Consider the following 21,454-nt stretch of genomic DNA (forward strand, 5'->3'; position numbering starts at 1 on the left):
CTCAGGTCTCCTCGGGGGGCGACGCCCGGGGGGGAGAGGGCGGGCGGGCGGCGCCAAACACGCTCCCAGCCTGGGAAGTGCCTGAAAATGTGCGGCCGGGGCAGAGCTGGGGGGCCGGGGGAAGGGGAGGGCGCTCCCCGGCTCCCCTCCCACCCTCTCCGGATAAATGGGCCGCCGGGAGGCGGCGGGCGGGCGGACGGCGGCAGCCTGTGGACGAGCGCGGCCCGCCCGTCCCCGTCCCCGTCCCCGTCCCCCACCGCGCCCAGCGCTCCCTGTCGGCGGGGCCGCCCCGGGCTCCGCCGCACGTAAACGGCCGCAGCCCCCGCGGGGCTGGGGCGGGGGGATCGGGCCTTTCTTCCCTTCCCCGGGGCCCGCCTGGCGGGCGGGCGGGCGGGCGGGCAGGGCGCGGGAGCCGGGTGGAGGGAAGGCGGCCGGGGTAGCCCGGTCCGGCTGATGCTGGCTGTCCCCCCTGCAGCAGGCTCAGCCCGGGCTCTGGCCGGCTGCTGGCGGCGATCGGGACTCAGGGGGGGCCCCCCGGGCTCCTTTCCCCTTCCCTCCCTCCGCGGCGGGCGGCGCTGGAGGATTTTCTCCCGCTGCGACCCCCTCGCTGCCCCCCAGACATGGTAGGTCACCTACAGCTGCAAGGGATGGACGAGAGCCTGAAGGAGAAGAGCCGGGAAGGCTTGCTGGACAGCCCGGACTCGGGGCTGCCCCCCAGCCCCAGCCCCCCTTTCTATTCCCTCTCGCCTGGTGAGGGCCGAGCTGGGGGCAGCGGCGGTGCGGACCCCCCGGCCCCGGGGCACCGGCGAGAGGCCAAGGACGGCAAAGTGGTAAGAGCCAAACCCTGGGCGCTGGGCTCTGTCCTCTCCGGGCCCCGGGGGGGAGAAAGGCTGGCCGAGCCCCAGAGTGGGGGGCAGCGAGGAAACGGCCTGTGCCCGCTGACTGGGGCACCCCTGGACACCCCGGCCGTGTCCCCCCTCAGTGCCCGTCTGCCTGCACTGGTGGACGAGGGCTCTCCCGGGCTGCTTGTGCCCCATCGTGGCTGCAGTCCGGTGTTGGCACCGTTGCTGGTGTGCCCAGGCCTGGGGTTGGCCCGATGCTGGCCGGGGGCTTTCTGATACGCTCGCAGAAGTGTTGGCAGTTTCCTGGGTAAACTCTAATAATGGTGTGGGAGCGAAAGCCAGGTCCGAAACAGGCTCCCGTGCCTACCTTAAGAACAGAAAAGTGTAATTGCTTCTCAGTGACACAGTCCTGCCTGGTAGATAGAGGTTGGAGCTGCATCCGTCAAGACCGAGGCAGGGGAGTCCAGGTCCCAGCCATCCTTACGCTCCGGCATCCCACATTTGTTTTGTCAGGAGCGTGGAGCCACGTTTGCTGGAGCCCTGGCTGAAAGAAAGATAAAACTGTCCGTTAACTCGGGGCAGTCTGTCCAGGGAGTTGGTATGGAGACACGATCTGGGGAAGGTTGTGTGCTGCTGCCCTTTGCTGGAGTGGGGTTTTGTGGCATGAGTCTGCATGAAAGGTTTGTGCGCTGCATGGCTGAGTGGGGCAGGGTTAGTGGTTTGTAAGCGCAGACAGCTGGCAGTAGCACTGTAGATTTCGGTTAGCCTGACACAGTGCCAGTGAAGCGGTTGACTGTGGAGTAGGATTTGGGTAGATTTATTATGACTATTATTCTCCTTTATTTTGTTTACTTCTATCCCTTAGCTATAAAACCTGTTTTTAAAACGCGAAGTTCAGAGCATCAGCAATGGTGGTGGAGGTTTTTAAAGCATGATGAAAGTTCTTCCCCAGGGATCTTTCAAATTTTTTTTAACATATATAAAAGACATTTGTAAGTGTATTCAACATGGTTAATTAGCTTCTATACGGAATAAAAAGTGCAGCACAAATCTTTCCATGGGAAAAATTTATCTACCTATGGATTAGTGACAATTCAAAGACTTCTTCCCCGTAGAGGCATTTTGCAGTGACTTCTCACACCCTCATTTACTTTCTCAAGTTCTAAGGCTATTTTAGCATATTACTGAAAACTGCCTTTTACTCCCAAACATGCCAAAACCTTCCCCATGAACAATGACTCCTTCTCACCAGACTATGGTGGGTAGGGTGTGAGGTGTTAATTATGAAAATCAAATCTCAAAGCCGCTAACGCTGCGGTTCTAAATATGGAGCCTTACCTGCAGATGCCTGGGCATGTGTGCCATCTTGATGGGACTGTATATGTACAAAGAGGCCTCTGACTTGGCAGGATCAGGCTGTTGCTATGTATTTGTAAAATAAAATGTGGGAGGAAGATGAATGAAGGCTTGCTGGACCAGAAAACAGCTGGGGTGGAGGTGTCTGCAAAGCTCTGTAATGGGCATATGACAGCCTCCATTCCAGTAATATGATGGCTGGCCACCACTCCTCCCAAGAAAGCCCTTAGATATCGAAGATGAAAGAGCATGAAAAAAACCCATTTCAGCTCTTGGACTGTTAGGACTGAGAGTTTTAGTGCTTGACTCCTAAGGAAAAAAGTTGTTCCTGTGATCTGTGTAAGACAAAATTAAGTTTTCCAGTTATTTTTAAATTTTGATCATAGATGAACATTTTACACATTTCAGAGGAACTCACACTGTAGATGTTTCCAAATTTTATATCACATTGCAACAGCATGGGTAGCCCTGGGCTCCTGCTGTTAGAGTATGAGTTTCATACATTGTGTATATTTCCATGCCCTTAGTAGGTACAGAAGGTTGCAGAGATCCTAACACTGAAACCAATTTGACTGTATTATTTGGAGTGGTGCACGACTGTGCTCTTTAACTCCGACTGCTTGGTACACTGCAAAATAATGAATAGGAACTTTCACTCTGTTTGACTGTACAGAGAGTTTCACTTTTTCATTTCCACTCTGCAAATACTGTACTTGCAGCTGTTATTAACAAAGCAGGAAAAATATGGAGAGCATTGCTTGCTTCATACTTCTAAATTGCAGTGTCTAATTAGCTTTAATCTTGCCATTTAACAAGGACTTGCAGATCTATGAGCAATTACGCAATCCATGAATGTGCTTCTGTTTAACTCTACTACTCTGCTGTTCATCAGAGCATGCAGAATTGGCAAATCAATATTGCAGCTATTTGCACACCAAGGCATGCTTTTTTTTAATAGCCTATTATATTAGTGTTTGTTTTGCTTATAAACGTGACAGAGCCAGGAATGCAGCCTGCACCCTTTGTGTTGTAATACTATAAAACCATATATAAGCTCAGTCACTAATGGCCAAAATTCTAGTATGTACGGTTACAATAAATTGCTGTCAGGTGAAGAAAACAACATTCCAGAACTGTGAGAAGTATTTCATACTATTCCTTGCTCCAGACCTATCAAAACCACCAGTCTGAACCCAGTTGCGTTCTTTTGCAGTCAGCTATTTTGCTCCAGCTTCACAAATATGTTGAAGCATTTTTCTGCTCTAGGACAGCTCTTCTCATACGGACTAAAATGAGATTGCATGCCCTTATCGAAGACTTTCTTGTGTGTAAAATCCATGCTCTTCCTGCTTTATGTTATTAACTGTGACTCTGAAAAAGTAAACTCTCTTTAATAAGCATGACTTTGTTTCAAAGACAATGCACCATTTATTCACACTTAACCAGCCAATTTGGCTACAGCTTTGGGATCCAAGAAAATATGAAAGGCAGTTTAGGGCCAGAGTCATAAATACCACAAGTTCAACACCATTTAGGGACCTTTTTGTTGTTGTTGTTTGCATTTTACTTGCAGTGCAGGAGAAATTTACTTTTATTTCTTCAAATAAAGTCCATGTAGGGAATTTGTCAATTGTTTTGTGTGCAAGTGCAAATATCCTAATGAAAATAGAAGGTGACTTTTACCTAGTTCTGCCTTTTAAATCTGAAATGTGCTTAAATTGATTCTTAGGACTTGCGTTACTGAGTTCCCTAGACTTTGTGTGTAATGCTGGGCCAAAAGGAACATAAATACAATGGAATAAATCTCTTAATAATATGCACAAAGACGCAGTTTCTGGAAGGACAGGGAATGAAATGACATCAAGGTAGCCAGATCTGCTTAGAGTTTTCCCTGTTGTTGCCCTGGGATATAGTTTTAGGCTAGAACAACTGCTTTTGGGCTGTGCTGAAATACGTGCTTTGCATTCAATAGCATAACTCCTAATGGATATCAGGGGAGATCAGGATCACATTCATCTGCAGAACTATCAGTCGTGCCTTCTTGAAGCAGCAGACTTCTTGTCCCTTCCCAGCACTGTTGCCACTGCAACGAGTTCCACCACTGCAATGAGTTCCTTTTTATCTGAAAGACTTAAGTATTTGTGCATTCAGCCTGCCTCACTGACTGACTTCTGTAGGACTGTATCCCAGTGGATCAGCTGTAAGATGAATGCCCCCATGTAGGGAATTTCTACTTACATTCAGCTGTGTTGGACAACAGTGCGGTGCCAGAATCAGTCTTGTGTGGTGGGAGGAGATTCCAGCTTCATCTCGAGTGCAGAGGAGGAGGAGGAGGAGGAGGATACCTTGCCCCTTGACACAGCCTTCACAGGCATGGTCCCAACAATGGGGTCCAGGTCAGCATGTGTTTCAACCTTGTTGGATTTATGGCTGATATTAAAAAAAAAAAACAAACCCAAAATACCTTTTCCTGACATGCTGCATTTTGAGGAGCCCTTGGGCCACAGAGCCAGCATCTCATTCTACACTGAAAGCACTCCAGGAAGGGGGACTGTCTTGTGGGGACTGGGTGGGGAACATGGCCATCAAAGGGCTTCCAGGCAATATGTGACTTCCAGACCTGCCAACACCTGCAGTGAAAGCACATGTGAGAGAAAGGCCCGGCACCCCCAACCTGAGCCAGCCTGCAGCCCGTACACGAAGCAGGGGACATGACTCTCCAGGACCACGTGGGTCCCAGCAGTTCTGGGGAAAGCCCCAGGCTTGTGCGGGGAGCGAGGCACCCACCTGGCACAGCAGCAGGGCTTGCCTCGGGGGTTGGCGTTTGCAGCCCAGCATCCTGACCCACTTCTGAACCGCTCCCACGAGGCGGGATCCTGCAGGAATTCCCCCGGCAGGGGTTGGCGGTGGTTTCAATTTCACGCCTGCATCCGCTGCCTGGCAAAGGCTAACCCCACCTGGCTGTCCCCGGTCCCTCAGCCCCGTCCAGTTCTGAACACCCACCCACTCCTCCTCCTCCTTGGTTCAATGCCAGCAGTGAAGGAGGGGGAATGGCTCTGGGCCTCACCTAATCTGCGAACCGTGACGGACATCCCTTCTGGGCAGATCAGGGAAACAGTCATAGCAGTCTCATCATCTACTCTGAAAAATGCGGCTGTATCTAGGGTGGTGTCTTCTAGCTGTGTAATTTCCATTCCGTCCCTGCGTAATGCTGTGGACAGTAAACAAAGCAGCACACATTTCCCACTTGAAATAGAAGAGGGAGATAGGCAGGAAGGATGTAATTCTTTGAAATAATAAAGCCCTGCTTTCTACCTGAGGTCTGCATTTACTGTTATCACCTCCAAATAAAATCTCATCCGGCTCTAGTATAAATTACTCGTAATGTGCAATACGTGAAGATATTGGGAAAACAAATGGTCTGTTAAACAAATACTGCTTATCAGCTAGAGCGGAGAATGTAGATGTGTGTCAAATAACTCAGCCAGATCTTTCATTATAGCTGTAAATAACAGCTGAGTAAAGTGACATTTTCATGGACCTGATGTGTTACCATAGTGGGAAAACGTGGTGAGAGATTTGCTTGTGCCCTAGCTAAGTTAGGAGCTGGGAATTTGGGAAGCTGTATCCTGTTTGTAGCCCTGATGCTTGGAAAACCGTTTCCCCTTACAGTCCCTAGAGATCTAATGCCACATCGTAGTGCCTTCTACGTAATGACCATAGCAAAAGGAGTCGGTCAGTTCTGGTCCTTCGTGCTCTCCGGGGAAAAGGTTTTGGGGGTTTTTACTTATTTCAAGTCATGTTAATTTCCTTTCCTTTTTGTTGCTTTGCTGCCTGGAATTTGGAAGCTACAGGAACAGTCAGTATATTTCAGGCCCGTTTCATGGCACTTTTTTCCTCATCTTTGTTTACTGTTTGATAACTTTGCTTCCATTCTTGTAAGTTACCCCAAATGAAAAGTATCTTAACAGAGCCCACTGACTCTAAGTAATTATTAGGGGTAAAAATAACATTATTCTGCCAACTACATTATTTTTGCTGTTGTTCAGAACTCTGTGGTCTACATATCCCCAGGAACCAGTCCCTGAGATGGCACTCATGGCAGGTACGAAACAATGACATGGAGCTGAAGGACGTGCATCTGTCCTAATGCGAGAGCCCCCCGTAACACTTAAGCCACCGTAAAGGAAGTGCTGTTGGTTAGCTGTAGATTGAATTCTGTTCAGCAACCGATTTTATCTGTGTTTATCTATGTCCTACTTGAAAAAGGCAGAGTTTAGCTGCCCAGGCCGTTACATGCCTGAAAGGCATCGGAGTTAAGACAGAGGGAAAAATGCAGCCAAACAAGAAATCACTTCAACTTTTTAATAATACCGTAACCCTTTGCTGGTTGAAACAAATTATGTACCAAAAAGGAAATTAAAATGATAGCACATTTACTGCTTGATTTTCACCCTGGCTCTGTTTTGAGGGCATAATGTGTACGTGTGGGTCTCACTTTTTGATCTCTCCAGTGTCTTCCCTTTCACCTCCTCAACCTTCCTGGACTACCAGACTCCTCCTTTCATAAAGGTTACAGAGTTGTGGTGGCTTTAGCAGAGCTGCATCTGATAAGTAGCAGCACAGCTCCTATTACTAGGGACAGATTAATCAGGCCTTAATTGGGTTTGTTCTTTGGATAGACAGGCCTTGACTGTGGATCACTTGTGGACAGCCTGGTCTAAAGACATGTGGGTTTCTCCTCTTCACCAGTAGTGACCCCCAGTAGTGTGCAACAAGCTCTGCTCCCCGCCAGCCCATCTGTGGTGCAGGGCTATAAAGAAACTCACCTTATTTGTGAAGTGTCTGGAGATCGCTGAGTGATTGCTAGAAATGAGCCAACAATCATCATTTTCTCCAGGGAGCTCAGCAGTCCAGTGTTCCTCTTCTTTCAACCATTCCTGTGCAGAAGGAAAAAGAATTGAGTCAGTATTTTTTTTGACAGGCAGAACATTTTTGTTTTGTTTTTACCTTAAAACAGATTGGAAGGAGCTGGAGTCAAACTCTTGCCAAAAAGCCAGCTTTTGACATGTGCCAAGCATATAACATTTCAGTCCCAAAGACAAGTCTTTTGGAAAACTCATATCCCCTGTTCCTTGCTTCCCAACTCCAGGTGAGATGCAGGAGCAGATATTTCAGAACATCACTGGAGGTGAAACAAAATGTCATCTGAAGTGCCCTTCAGTTGCTGCTATGTAAAACCTGTGCTTACTGTTTAGTGACACTTTCACTCCGTGCAAGCAATTCAGTTGCTTGTTTGGTGAGCAGACTGCAGGGTCTTACAGATGATCTCTATTTTTAGACCGTGCTTTGTAAGTTATTTACGTCTTCCATGTGCAGACTTCCAGGTGACTTCAAGGTTTCTGACCTGCAGCAGGTCACAGTACTACTCAAGGTAGATAAGTGTGAATCTGTAATTGTCTCTGACGGGTGGTAGGAGTTGTTGGCTTTGGCTTGCCAATGTCCGCAATTGTTCCAGCTTTCTAAATTAATCAAGCCAAGCCTGCAGGTCTGAAGTTGGTGCTCATTTACAGCATATGAAATGCATTATGAAATGCCTTTTGTCACCCTTCCCTGCCCAGAGCAAGGTAAACTATAACCCACAGTGGAAATAGTCTCATCACCACTCCATCCAGAACTAACCTGGAGAAGACTTAATCCTGCTCTCACCAAATTCAGTGGCAACTTTTTGACTCTGATTTATTTCAGTCATGCATGACAGAGCCTCCCTTTCTCCATGCACACTGGTATTGTTTCTGCAGCATGTTCTTGTTTCTTGTTCCCTGCTGTGGGACTTGTGATTTCAACAGACAGCATTTGCATCTGTGCCCACGCTCTGACGGAGCAGCACCCCTGGCACGCAGCAGGCTGTGAAGCCTGTTCCCGTACAAATGCTGGGGGCCAGATGCCCCAGCAACGTTCCTGCTAAGCCACAGGAAGGACCTCGCCGCCTGCATCCTCATCTCTAGGGATGTTTACAGCACACTTAGTGTCAGCATATGTTAGCAAGAAGTGTGAAGGTTTGTTTGCCTGGAAGCGCTGAAATGGCTTCTTTAAAACTGCTTCTTTAAAACTGCACCTTACAGATGCCCTTTGTGGAACCGTTAAGAGATTTGGATTTCTCCTGCGTTAATCTAGCGAAGAAGCTCCTGGTTACCATCCATCTGAGTTTGTTATTTGGCATTCTAGCAAGCTAGTCTGGATCTGAAAAGCAGCTTAATTCACAACTGTTCCATTTTACCCAATCTTTGCTTGTCCCTGGCCGGTAGAAGAAGATACTCCCATAGGCTAAACTCACAGTAAGACAACATTGGGATGCCTATGCAGCTCAGACCAGTGCCTCCTAACCTTTTTTCTGGTTATCTAAGTTTGCAATCAGTTTTGTCAGCCTGGCCTGAAAACATCTGTTGTTTAGAAGCTGGTACAGAAGAGCCTTCCCAATTCTATTCTGCCTCTCCACTTTTTTGGGGATTAGTACCAGTGTGTGAAAGTCTTTGGTGCCTGTGACTTATTTTACCTGTTACGGGAAACAGCAAACCACCAGCTTGCTGGTTACACTCAAAGAGAACTCTTGCCCCTCCCCAGCCACGGTGAGCATTGCAAAGGCTCCCCAAAGGCAGTGCATGGAAGAGACCAGGATGCGCAGAGCACTCCAGATGCACTTTCTTAGGCTGTCGGATCACACGAAGGAGGGTGGGACTGGGCCTGGACTTGGGTGGATGCCCTCCGAAAAAAATCTGGGTGATGCTGGAAGAGGCAGCGGTAGTTCAAGGGCCAGGGGCCTTCCCTTCAGAGTCTGTTGCAAACCTGCACCCTGGTTAGCAGCGTTGTCTTCAGGATGGGATATAAAAGCCCAAACCACTTAGAAGTCAGCATTGTTTTGTGCTGAGAGCCTGAAGCTGCTTAGGTTCATGGTAAAAATAGGACGTTCAAATATTTTCCAGTAAGAGGTATTCATACCTTTAGGTCTGCTCTTCATGTTACAGGACAAGGTCCGCCTTTCTGCCCTATGCAAATTCAGTGTTTCATCTGGGAAGCTGGAAACACCTTTTGCTGAGCTGAGCTTTTCAAAGGAAGGAGGAGAGATGATAATTTTCTCACCTCATCTGCAAGCAGAGACCAGTTTGGGGCCTTTTGGACAAGACCTCTCCTTAAGTGGGCACAGCGTAAAAAGAGGGCAGGTTCTCAGCTGGAGTTTTGCCAATGTTGGGTATGGCCACAGGAGTATAAAGAGAAAGAGAACAATCTCCTGAAGGAGGGACACGAATCCGCAGCCCTTCTTCCTTCACCAGTTAAAGCAATCTGCATCTCTTCGCAGGTGAACCCCCAGAAGGCCTCTTGCCTGCTGTTCACAGAGCCCACGAGTGCATGTGCACATGGTGTTTGACTCCTGCACCCAAATGAACCTCTCCTCATGCACAAGATGCCTTTAGAAAGAGCTCTGGCCATGTGCAGACAGTTAAAAGCTGGAGATCTGCACCCTTGTGAACTAAGGCTCGTCTGATCTAAACAATTCACATTTGAGAAGCAAAGAGCTTTATTTATGACCAGAAAGGCTGCCCTTGCCCTCCCCTCTCAAGAGTCTTGAAAGCAATCCAGGAATGAACTTTGCCTTTTGGCCAGTGTTTGGTAGTGAGGGTGAACTTCCCCCCCCCCTGCAAATATTGTCCTTTTTTGACAATGGAACAGAAATACTCAGTCAAAAAGAGGGGTTGGCCATTTTACTTCACAGTTTAACACAGCAGTAAAGTGCAGGGATATTTCAGTATGGAAAGCATAAACAGCTTTGTGGCTCTGGGACACAGAATTGAAGGGCTTGGTGAATTCAGATGAAGCAATGACATTTTTTGCCTTAGCCTAAGGCAGAAAGCCCAAGCCCCTAGAGAAAACCAGACCTCATCTAGTGGGAGGTGATGCTGTTCAGTGGACTCAGCAGAGCTTTGCCAGTTAACACCAACTTGAGGGACAACCTGGTGAGCATTTGGGGACCTGCATGTTGTACAGGGTAGGGCACAAGCTGCAGTACCTCTTACCCAGCACTGCCAGTAGGAACCAGGTCACAGCTCCAGTGTTCCCTCTTGTACCACCCAACCAGGAGATGCTGGGGAAGGTGCAAAGGAGTGGCATGGGAAGAGCAAGCCAATACAAGAGCTGTATCCTCAGCTACCATCAGTGGATTTTGTGAGTCCTGAGATGGTCTTACTGACTAGGGACTGATGAAATATGGCTGTGATTCTAGCACATATGGGCTATGTGGGGTGGAAAGTGGAAAAACTCCATGAGCTTTTCAGCCATCTAGGGACCTTTCAACCCCACACAGAGGCTGCTAGCCATCTCCTTTAAAGAGATCCTGTGTCCCTGCGTGTCTTAAATTGCTGCTGACAGAAAAGTGGTGGCAGGGACCAAAACCCACAATGACATTTTTCCAGGAGGGCAGTATTAGGCTTAATTAGCTGCTGGGCTTGGTCCAGTCACCAGACACAGGATCCCTATACGTGGGAACTGATGTTTAAGGGCGCTCCAGTATAGACAAGTGGGATTACTCATTTTTGTGGTGGGCAGAGGAGCCTAGGCTGGACTGTGACAATTTGTGAGAGTAAGTAACTTCAGGGTGTAATTAGTCTTAACAATCCGGTTTTTGGTGTCATGAATGGAACAGCTCCATTCATTAAAAAGTCCTGGCTTGAAACTGGTTTCCTGCATTGCAGAGGCCACAAGGTGCCCCAGTGTCTCACCCCACACTCAGTTTTGCATGGTTAACTAGAACGTCCCTTGGAGCCTGACAGCCATTTTTGGCATGGAGACTTCAGCAATAGCAAGTCTACCACTTCCCCTGCTGGATCGTTGCAAGGGATACATTATTTTCAGCATATATATATATAAAAATATATATAAATATATATACACATCTCACTTAAGTAGATGTACATCCTTTAAGTCGGCACACTTAGGCCCTATCTCTGTGTTACATCAGACTTAGAGCACTTCTCCATGCTGGTGCACTTTGAGTCTTTGTAAGACTTGTTAATTCACAACAGTGAAGGCAACATCAGGGCTAAAGAAAACCCCCGAACAATTGCAATTCCTATGAGAAACAAGAAAGGAAGAGGAAAGGAAGGGCTAAATTTCAGTGATCAGATAGTGCAGCATGGAGTGCCAGAGATCTGGGCAGAGTCACTTACCTGGGTGATGTGCTGGGCAGAGGGAGGTGGAGAGGGTGCTGTTGGTGGGTGGAGGGCAGCCCACTGTGTCACATCAGCCTTGGGAGCTGGAAGTCAGTCTGTAAATTGATACAGCCACGGGTGGCAGAGCAGAAAGTCAAGGCATCGTAAATGCAAGGCCTGTACAAGGGCTGTCTGTGCAAGGATGGGGGCTAATGGTCCTGTTCTCGGCCAACCACCTTAAGGCTGTTTTTTGGCAACTTGACAATGGTCCTCCCCTTTGAGCGTGGAGAAGAGTGCCTTCGTCGGTGTGATGAACACTCCGCTAACCTGGAGCCCTGCTACAAACCTGGAAGAGACATGGACTGTGAGGGGGAGCTGAATGATGCTGAGAGTGCAAGCAAGGCGAGCTTAGCTTGCATGAAACAAAGTTAGTCCTAATGCTGCCAGTCACCTGTTCTCATTGCCAAAAAGCCTGTCACTTGCAGCGTCTTCCACGGGACTTGGAGGAGATGGAGTTCAGCAAGGTTGGAGGCACTGGTGTCTCCTGTCAGTGCTGAACATGCTGCTGCTGGCTGCTTATTGTGCTGTTGTGTCCCAACACTTGCTGTGCTCTTCTCCCCTGCAGATGCCTTACCTGCTCCTGAACCCGTCCATGCCAGAGATGAGGCCTCGAATGTACCCTGTGTTTTTTGGAGAAAGCATTGAGGTCAGCCCTGAGCCCGTGCAGGAAATCAGGTACAGATGGGATTGGGTGGGTAGATGAAGGCTTCTGTCTTTTTCCTGGTGCTTGTCCTTCTGCAAAAAATTAAAATGTGTTTACAAATGAGAGTAATGGTTATTTTAATGGGAAAGGAGGGACAGGTGGGAGAGTAATGCCTGAATTAAAAAGACACTGACAGCAGCAGAGGTGGAGGGGAGGAGGCAAGAACTGGAGGGAGGTTGTAAGAGAAGAGGGCTTTTCTTCCAAGGCCAGCTCAAATGCAAGGCTATGAGAGAAAACCATTACCATCTGTTGGCTTGATGGCCTCCACTAAGTAACCTGATGGTCTTCATCCTATTCCCTGCTGACTTGTATCCTCAGAAGAAACAACACCCTTATAATTGGCACCTGTTTTTGTTAGCCCTTACAGCAGAGAAACCAACATTAGACCAGCCCACAGAGGCAGAATGAGCTCCTCCTCATGAGGAGGTGGTCCCTCAAGCCAGTGGTGGAGGTGTTCTGACCTCTTGTGGACCTGGTGCTGCAGCCGGTAGATAAACGTTGGTCTCTGCTCTTCTTTCGCTCTTTTGCTGGTGTGGAATGTACTCTGCAAACAGTATGGAGCAGTTACACACAGCTTGGGGCAGGGACTGTGGGAGGACTGTAAACCCAATTCCCACCCCCCTCAACCTATGCAAACGTCTCTCTGGAAATGTACCCCAGTAAATCTCTGCTTGCTGAGGAACTGCCAGCGGGCATGTTTTTATGGTGATTACATCGGAGTCTTGTTTAACGTGTGCTGAATGACTTGCTTACACCCTAGCTGTGCAAAATACATTACAGCAGCTCAGATTACTTGCAGTGCACAATCAGTCAGCCCCCCTCTGGGTGGAGGTAACGACAAGCACACACCCAGCTTTTAATCTTTTTTTGCCGGAGCTGCACATTCCTTGGCTACTGATTACTGGAAGAACGTTTGGGGAACGGGGAAAACAAGTGAAAGTCCTGCTGCTCCCCATGGCCAGGGATTCTTGGAAAAGCCCTTTACGTGGCCTGGTGTCCATACATCCCTTCTGGAGACCTGCAGAAAACAGGCAGGGCAGTGACATCCCACGTTTTGTGGGTTCTTCATCTGATGACTGTTAACATGGCCACTTCCTTTGAGACCGATGGTTTGGATATTGGACAGCCACAGCCCATAGCATCTCTTTACTCCACCTGCTTGGTGGACCATTGCTTGGATTTTTCTGTAGGCCCCAACAAGCAACCTCACCCCTCATCTCTCAGCACCCTGATTTTGGTTAGCCTGGGTGTCTCTTTGTGCTCTGATGGCAGGGCAATATCAAGAAAAAAAGACAAACACACAGCCTTGGCAGCTCAAGAAGTGTCTGTTACACCATGCTTCTGCCATCTATGTAAACCTTATTTATGACATTATTTTCCTGCCAAGCCAGAGCTTGCATGGACAACAGGGCCTGTGAAAGCAGCAGCAGGCATGCAGTGTTGGGAAGTAGGTTCCCCCTGACCCCAATGTGACATCCCATGCCCATGGCCCACCAGCAGCATCTGTTCAGCCTGGCCACTGGGGCAGTGACACCCCCCAAGCCTAGCACTAGCAGTAGGGAGCGTGGTGAGATCTACTGTGAGTCAATGATCAGGGGACCTTTGTTCCACAGGGGCCCACAGCATTTCAAGTTGATGCTGCATGGCTGTAATTATTAAAAATGCTTGGGAAAAGGCTGGGTCAAGAATTTTCCTGGGATTTCAAGCTTTTCCTGCACAATCCATGGATGAATGACCATTCCTCAGCCTCTGATCTACCCCAGCTGAGGGATTTCACCACCCCTTGATGTCCTTTGCTGACAGGGTGTTTGCCTCCAGTGTAGCTCTCAGAATTGAGCTGAAGCCCCAGTGGGGCTCATGGAGGAAACCAGGGGAAGAAGCAGGCTGCTTGGAGCCTGTGCAACAAGGTCATTTCTGCCCTGGCATGACCAGGCAGGCTTGGTCCTCTGTGGTCATGCATTGCAGAAATGCTGAGATGGCTTCACCAAGGTGCGGTTCCACCAAGATGCACCAGCAGGACAGAGTCTTCTTGGCCCTCCACTTTGGGTTGTAGGGTTTGCATCTGTCCCAGTGCTTGGAAGAGGTCATAAAAGTTCCCAGCTCCAAAGGGTTAGAGAAGAGTCCTGACTGTCTTCTCTCCTTTGCTCCCTGGGCTGTGTTTCTGATACCTTGCTGTCCTCTGTAGGTGCAATTCTGAGGTGAAGTACGACTCTGAGAAGCATTACCGGGATGACATCTTCTACGGCCCCATCCCTACCGTCACCACCTACAGTGAGACAGTCATTGCTGCTCCCAATTGCACCTGGCGGAACTACAAGTCGCAGCTGATCTTTGAGCCCCGCCAGAAGCCACTGAGGTTTCAGAGCACGACCATCATTTTTCCTAAGCGTGCCAAGAACATTTACCGGACCACCCTCAACTACAGCTTGGGTTGTGCCAAGCGTTGGTTTGCTTCCAGCGTGCAGCTGGAACTCTGCGAGGAAACCAGCCCGTGCGTCATTTACAGCGAGACCCTCTGATCCGCCCTGCTGCTGGCAACCTTGTGACCTCAAGGAGGCTGTGGCCTTTGCTGGGTCTCTGGCTGGGCCTTCATTGATGGCGACTGAATATTAATGGCTGGAGAACACATCGTCTTGGGTGAGGCTGAACTGGCTGGGAGGCGGCTTGCAGGGCACGGGATGGTTTTGATCAGTGAAAGGCTGGCTTGTATTTTGCGACGTTCCTTACATTCATGATCTGGATTTTATTTTTGTTTTTTTCCAAGCATATCTATTTTTGACTTGTGTTTAGATGAAATCAAGATGACAAAGGACCCTATTACCCGTAGCAGAGTGCTGCCTTGTGAGCTCTGCAGGTCTCGTCTAGCACATAGGTGAGACTCACTGTAACCTTCAGAGCTATTTTGATCTCTGCAAAGGGAAGACCAACTGCAGAGTCAGCATCCAGCCTGCCCAGCATACACCAAGCCAGTTCTCTTAGAGTTTAAACGCAGAGGAGGCAGTTATTTGTATCAATGCATCACATCTTGCTCCAACAGCTCATCTGGGAGATAGCTGCAATATTACACCACCGCAGTAACTTCAGGCCTAAGTTACTGGGAGAAGTGGGCACTGTCGCCAAGAAAAAGAGGAAGAAAACAGGCTCACGGTGCTCTTGCTAGCAGCTAGATGTTTACATACCATAGCAAGGCACAGCACAACCAGGAGATGGGAGAAAGGCCTACCCTGACACACGACCACCTCTTCTGTGAGCCCAGCCAAGAGTATGCAGGGGAGACCGAGGAAACTGAATAGCTGAAGGGCTATTTTCTAAAAACGTCCAAGTGATTTAGGAGCCCAGTGCCCTTTTTCAAAAGTAGTCAGTCCAAGTGTGCCATGCTGTTCTTTGTCTTGAACACCCCCAATTTACAGCGATCTTTACGCACTTGCAACCCTTTTGAGTTTCAGGGTATGGCTGTATTGCAGAGAGGAGTGTAGTACAGGAAGATGCTATCTAGCTTCAAAGAAGCCAGTGCAGGGTTAACTCCTGAGCAAGATTGCTCACCCTCTCAATAATTGTTTCCATACCTGTGGCATGGACAGCTTCCTTGACTGTGGAGGAGCAGCCAAACTTTCTCAGTGTAGAGCTTGAAGTACTGAAGAGCCCAAATCAGTCCAGGTTTTCCTTAATCAGCCAGGCTGTAGCAATTCAACAGGTACTTACAAACAGCTGAGCTGTCTCTGCAAAAGGATCAAGAAACACTGAGAGGGCAGGAGTCACTACAGCCATCCTAAGGTAAACCATTCCCCACTCATGAATCACATCTCCCGATATCTCTTCACTTTGGTAGCTCGTTGAAAATCTGCAAGAGCCTGGATTCCTGCAAACATATAACCTTTGAAAATGGCATGGAATTGTCTCCAAAAATCTTACCAAGAATTTTTGCATGCTGCTCAGAAGAGCCCAGACTTAGAAAATAACCACACAGCTCCAGAAATTAATTTCCAGCTTTCCCTCTTCTAAACTTTCCATTTTGTTCCTGACTTGCTGTGAGTCTGATCAAGTTATTTCAGAACACAACTGAGCAGCTGAGTCAGAAGACCTATTAACAATATCAACAAGACGTAGCTGATTGCCCAGAACAGTTGATGCACAAACCCACAGAGATTTAAAAAAAATCTGAAAAACTTTAAAAAAAAAAAAAAATTAAATAGTGATGTATACTTTTTTCCATCAGTTTCAAAAGGCAATTGGTAGATGTGACCAGAACTGTGACCTTTATGAAACAGAGTTCTCTTGTTTAAAATGAAACACAGTTTTTCCACCAGAGGTAAATATAAGGTCTTTATATACAAACTTAAATCCTGACAGCTGAAGTATCATTAGTACTACAAGATGTATGCTATGGCAGCGATGAACTCTGCCTCTCTATTTGGGAGTTAGGACTTGGTAGGAAGAAATCTCTCAAAGGATTTCCAAGGCTTCCACCTACTGCTGAATTCTTTTCAGCAACACAGAAACAAGGATTGTGTTTGTTATTGGTCAGATTTTGCTGTCACTGACTGTCAGCATCAAAGCCTGGAAAAGCAACGCCTGCCTCCAAAGGGATTATTATGCCTGAAGCAACCCTTCTCCCCAGCAAACGTGAGTGCTGCCGAGTTAACTTAGACAGCAGGGCAACTGAAGCTAGGATGAATGTGGTCCCAGTGCACTGCAAGTTGGTGGTGCACTTACTTGCTAGCTCATCTTGAGGTCTATCCTGTTTCGCCAAGTGCTGGTGAGCGAGCCTTGCGACCAGTGGAAATACTCATCTGCCCTCCTGGGTCCATCATGAAGGCTCTGGAGGGCTCTTTCCATGCGCCTGTGAGAGTCTGTAGCAAAGGGGGTAGGTTTCCAAGCTGAGCAATGGTGTAATCCAGGTTCAAAAGCAGGGCCAATACTTATACCCAGGAGATCCCTGCATGATGAGAGATTAGATTGCAGGCACCTCCACTGAGCAAGCATGGAGACAGGCTGACCTCCAAGCCAAAGGGATGCCAGAGACTCCCTATTCTGACCATACATCAGGCTTTTATCCTGTTAACAGTTGGATTATTCCCCTGCTCCAAGCACAAACCTGCAGTTTTTGATCGCACTGTTCTTTGAGCAGGACAGGTTTTCCCCAGAAAAATCTTTTATCATGGCCAGCTGCAAGCTTCTGCCCACTTTGTCCAGTTAGTTCTGCTTTGTAAATCTTGGCTGCAACAGAAAAACGTAATTTTAAAAAAGCCAGAAAACTAGTGTGCGAATACAAATCCAGTGGAGAGACCTGAACCACCACAGCCTGGTCTTTCACCATGCAGGGACAGGGGCTGCTAAGGCAAAGTCTCACAGGTCAATGTGACCCCTGGGAGGGTGCAATGGAGGGCTGCATCCTTGGCACTGTAGGGTCCCCACATGTCCAGGCCAGGCCCCTTTGAAGCTGCATGCTTTGTTTTCTTTGCAAATAGACTAGAAAGGACCTAACATGCCCCTGCTCTGTTGAGCTTAAGCAGGTTTTCTGGTTTTGCCATGTCAGGGAAAAAAAAGCCAGCCGGCAGCTTGGGTTTCTCGGCTGCCGAACACGCTTTGAGCTGTGTAGCCATGGACAGGCCATGGTGGGCTACCACCCTGGACCACATCCAAGCTGTGACATTGCCAAGTGCCTGAGATCTGTAGCAATTTTTGAAAAATACCTTCTTATATGATGGGCCCATCACAAGCTGCTTTTCTTCTCAGTGAAAGCTGGCGTTGGAAAGGGTCTTTGTTTTTTCCTGAGCACGAGAAAACCACAGAGGGTCAGGTCTTCACCCTCATGTGGGTGCAGATCCCACCCTGCCTGCCCACCTTCTCTCCCTATTGCTCCTATCCCTGTGGCTGGGTTAGGCGGTGGTAGAAGAGCCAAAGTTCATCTTGCTCATGACTGAGAAAAGCAATGACTTTTTTCGTTTTGCTTAAACACCAGAAACTGAATTTTGTATTTGTGTGTTGCCAATTAAGAATTGCTCCCGGCAGCCAAGAAGTGCCTTACCTGTAGTATGTTTGTACATCTAAAAGGAATGATTAGTCCCACTAGAGAGGTGTTTTTCTTTTAAATGGAGTATTATTCATCTCAACCAACAGATCTTTGTTCATGTATATTTTCTCAAAGATACAAATGATAAATTTAGACCATGGAAATGCTCCTTAGAAAGGTGAGTTTCCTCGAGCAGCTGGGACTGTGGCTACACGATTTCTCCCCAAGATCTTAATGTGCCTGTTGCCCACAGTCCTGTAAGCCTGACAGGTAGAGTCAGACTCTGCCTTCAGGAATTATTTTCTGTCAGTAGTTATTTTCTGAGATTGGAAAGTTTCTCAGAAGGCATCTGTTTTGGGGAAGGGAAGGTTGTTTTTTTCAGTATGGAAAGTCACTATCTATCTCAAAGGTGCGGGGTTTGCCCTTCATCCCCTTCATTCCTGTGATTGTTTTGCCCCTGTATGCAACAGAGCATGCTTGTGTCTGTTCTGCCTGCATTGCTGTCATTGCATTTGGGGCCAGAAAGAGGGAACCCAAACTAAATACTGACCTTTCAGAATCTGCGGAATACTTTGCACAAAACGCAGAGAGCAACTCCAACCAAAACAGTTTACTGCTTCTTTCATCTTTTTTATTTTTCTTCTTTTTTTTCTAAGCTAGCTTTACTTTTCTCAATGTGAAATACAGACAGATTCGCACCCTAGGTGCATACTTTCTGGGAATGATGAAATGAGGTTCGGGTGTTGATAGCAGTGTTTGAGTGAGCTGCTGGTCAGAGAAGTGAATGCTATTTACTATTTATGTTGAGTGAGTCTTAAAAAAAATGGGAAAGGTCACTAGAAGGCTAATGAGCAAAAGACTTTGCAGAGCAAACTGAGGACTAAAGGCTGCGTGAATCTGATCTAGAGGTGAATGGTTCTGTGTGTGAACACTGTGAGTTAGGATATTTAGCCATTGTAGTTTTAACCTACCTTTTTTCCTGCAGGGAAGAGCATCCTTGCCTTTAGAGCTGAAACAAAATCAGATCCATCCTCTGTCACAGTCATTCAGTCCCACTGAAGTCTGTGAGGGTCAGCGTTCCCCAGGCTCGCGGGGGACTCTGTGTATCAAGCACAGATACACAGAGCTGTCCCTGTGTGGAGATGGGGGAACACTTAATAGGGAATGATGGATCTGGTTGTGGGATATTCACATTTCTACTGCCAGATAAACTCTGCTCCCTGAGGATCACCCCATCACTCACAAATTGATCTGTTCTGAACATCTCCCCTAAAGCTCTCCGATTACCATTGTATTTTATAAGTCTTGGGAGGCACTAATTCGTTTTCAGATACTGTGATGGCCATCAAAATTAGCAAAGTATCCTACCATGTGAATCGTGACCTGAAGATGGGGCTGAAAGGTGTTTGAAGGTTAGAGAGGGAAGAAAAGAACATATTACTGGTGGAAATGCATAAGGATGTGTCATATTTTTATTTTTGTAAGTCTGATTCTCTAAGTGCTTGTAAAGTACTTTACTGTTGTATATGTGGTGATGCAGTAGTTCACAATATCCTTTTATTTTTGTATATTCCCCCCTCCACAATAATCCCTTCCTGTTCAACTCATAGAGAGTAATTTAAGAAGACAGAATTTATATATCGTAATAAAATGCTCAAACTGTCATGCTGATGTATCCGGAGTTTCCTTCCTCTTCCCATTTACTTGATCCCTAATGCCCCTTTCCCCTCCAGAGGGAATGTTTTTGGTGTCTCCCTCCCTTGCCCGGGGGATTCAGCCCAGCTCCCCATGGTCAGGAGGCTGTGGTTTCAGCCCTGTAAAACCTGCTCTGTCATGTATGCCCAGGGAAAGCTGAAATAGCTCAAGCAAAGGGCACAAAACTCACTCTTCCTACAGAGGCAGTTGTACCATTTCTTCACCCTAAATTTCCCTCTTCCTGCTCAATCTTGTTCTACCCAGCTATGAAGCCCTGGTGTTCAATCTAGCTAATTCCTCTCCCAGCTTTTCCATGGCCTTGAAGGGCAGGAAGAACCGACATAATGCTTATTTCACATCCAGGTATCCACATCTTAGTACAGTATCGGGACCCCTGCTACGTCCTGGCTTTCCAAATCATGAAGGCAGATGGGTTGCATCAGGGCTAAAACCCTGCCTAGCCATGGAGTGCGTTTTAAAGCCATTGCTGTAAATGCCTCAGGCTTGCCAGCCAGCTATTAGTAGAGCTCTCCGCTGTCTTCCAAGACCTAAGATGTCTGCAGGGAGAATCTGACACTAATCCTTATGGAAAAATCATATTGGATTTATAGGGATGAAGTCAATAGGCTTGGACGAGAACAGCTGTTAAACCCTAAGAAATGGAGAGGAGAAGGAAAGCCATGTTATGCAAGAGGCTTGCTTCAGGTGCACGGGAAGTGCCCGTGTCCTCATCCCAAGCTTTTTGACACAAATCACGGCTGAACTGCTCCTAGGATGAAGGATGGGAGACACGCTCGTGCTCAAGCACCTGAGGAAACGCAAGAACATGGAGAAGGCAGGGGATGTACAGACTGGGCGAGTTCAATGGTTGAAATCCCAACGCCAGATGAAGGACACATGCATCCACTCCTGTTATTTAAATAAAACCATAAAACGTGAATGCTGTCCAATGAAGATTCCTGAGGTGGCAGCTAAATCCTCAGCAGCAAAAGCAGTATTAGATGCAGGATATGTGTTTTGGCAAGTGTGCTCAGATGAGCTAACCCCTAAGCTAGTGGCTTTTACTGTGCCATTTGGATGTTGTAAATTTAAGCAGATGATGCTTGATATTAGTTTTGCTCCTGGGATATTTCAGAGAGTAATTGCACATATCTCTGAGGGATTACAAGGTGCTGAAGTTATAATGGATGGACTTTGAATTTAGACTAGACGCCTTTATGAACAGAAGGAAAGGTTTAGGCTGGTTTTACAGACAGCAAGAATGCTGAGTGTAAAATGCCAAAAGCCTCACCTAAAAGAAGTTGCTGATAATGGGCAACTACAAATTAAATAATAATAAAAAACCACATGCTGGGATCCCCGTTCCACTCAACAAAGCAGAGCTGTAAGGGAACAACAGATGCCTTTATCAAATTTCATTCCACAGCTATGTACAGTCAACAAACAACGGCAGGATTTGCCAGAGAGAGAACCTTACCCGGTACTGGAGCAGTAAAAACTTACCCTGGCTGCCAAGCCATCAGATTGAAACTACCACGTGCAAGACCTTGGGCTTGGTCTCTGCTCCTTATGCTTAGGAGAT

The 21,454-nt window shown here is 47.6% G+C and overlaps 1 protein-coding gene across 1 annotated transcript; it reads left to right on the top strand.

Moving 5' to 3' along the window:
* The first annotated feature begins 536 nt into the window (after positions 1 to 536).
* RFLNA (refilin A) lies at positions 537 to 15,737 on the top strand. Its single transcript, XM_072880097.1, has 3 exons — positions 537 to 830; positions 12,027 to 12,136; positions 14,350 to 15,737. The coding sequence occupies exons 1-3, from the start codon at positions 621 to 623 to the stop codon at positions 14,681 to 14,683; spliced, it is 654 nt and encodes a 217-aa protein (XP_072736198.1). The 5' UTR covers positions 537 to 620; the 3' UTR covers positions 14,684 to 15,737.
* Positions 15,738 to 21,454: the final 5,717 nt, after the last annotated feature.

The sequence above is a fragment of the Ciconia boyciana genome, chromosome 15 (assembly GCF_034638445.1).
Source record: "Ciconia boyciana chromosome 15, ASM3463844v1, whole genome shotgun sequence".
NCBI lineage: Eukaryota > Metazoa > Chordata > Aves > Ciconiiformes > Ciconiidae > Ciconia > Ciconia boyciana.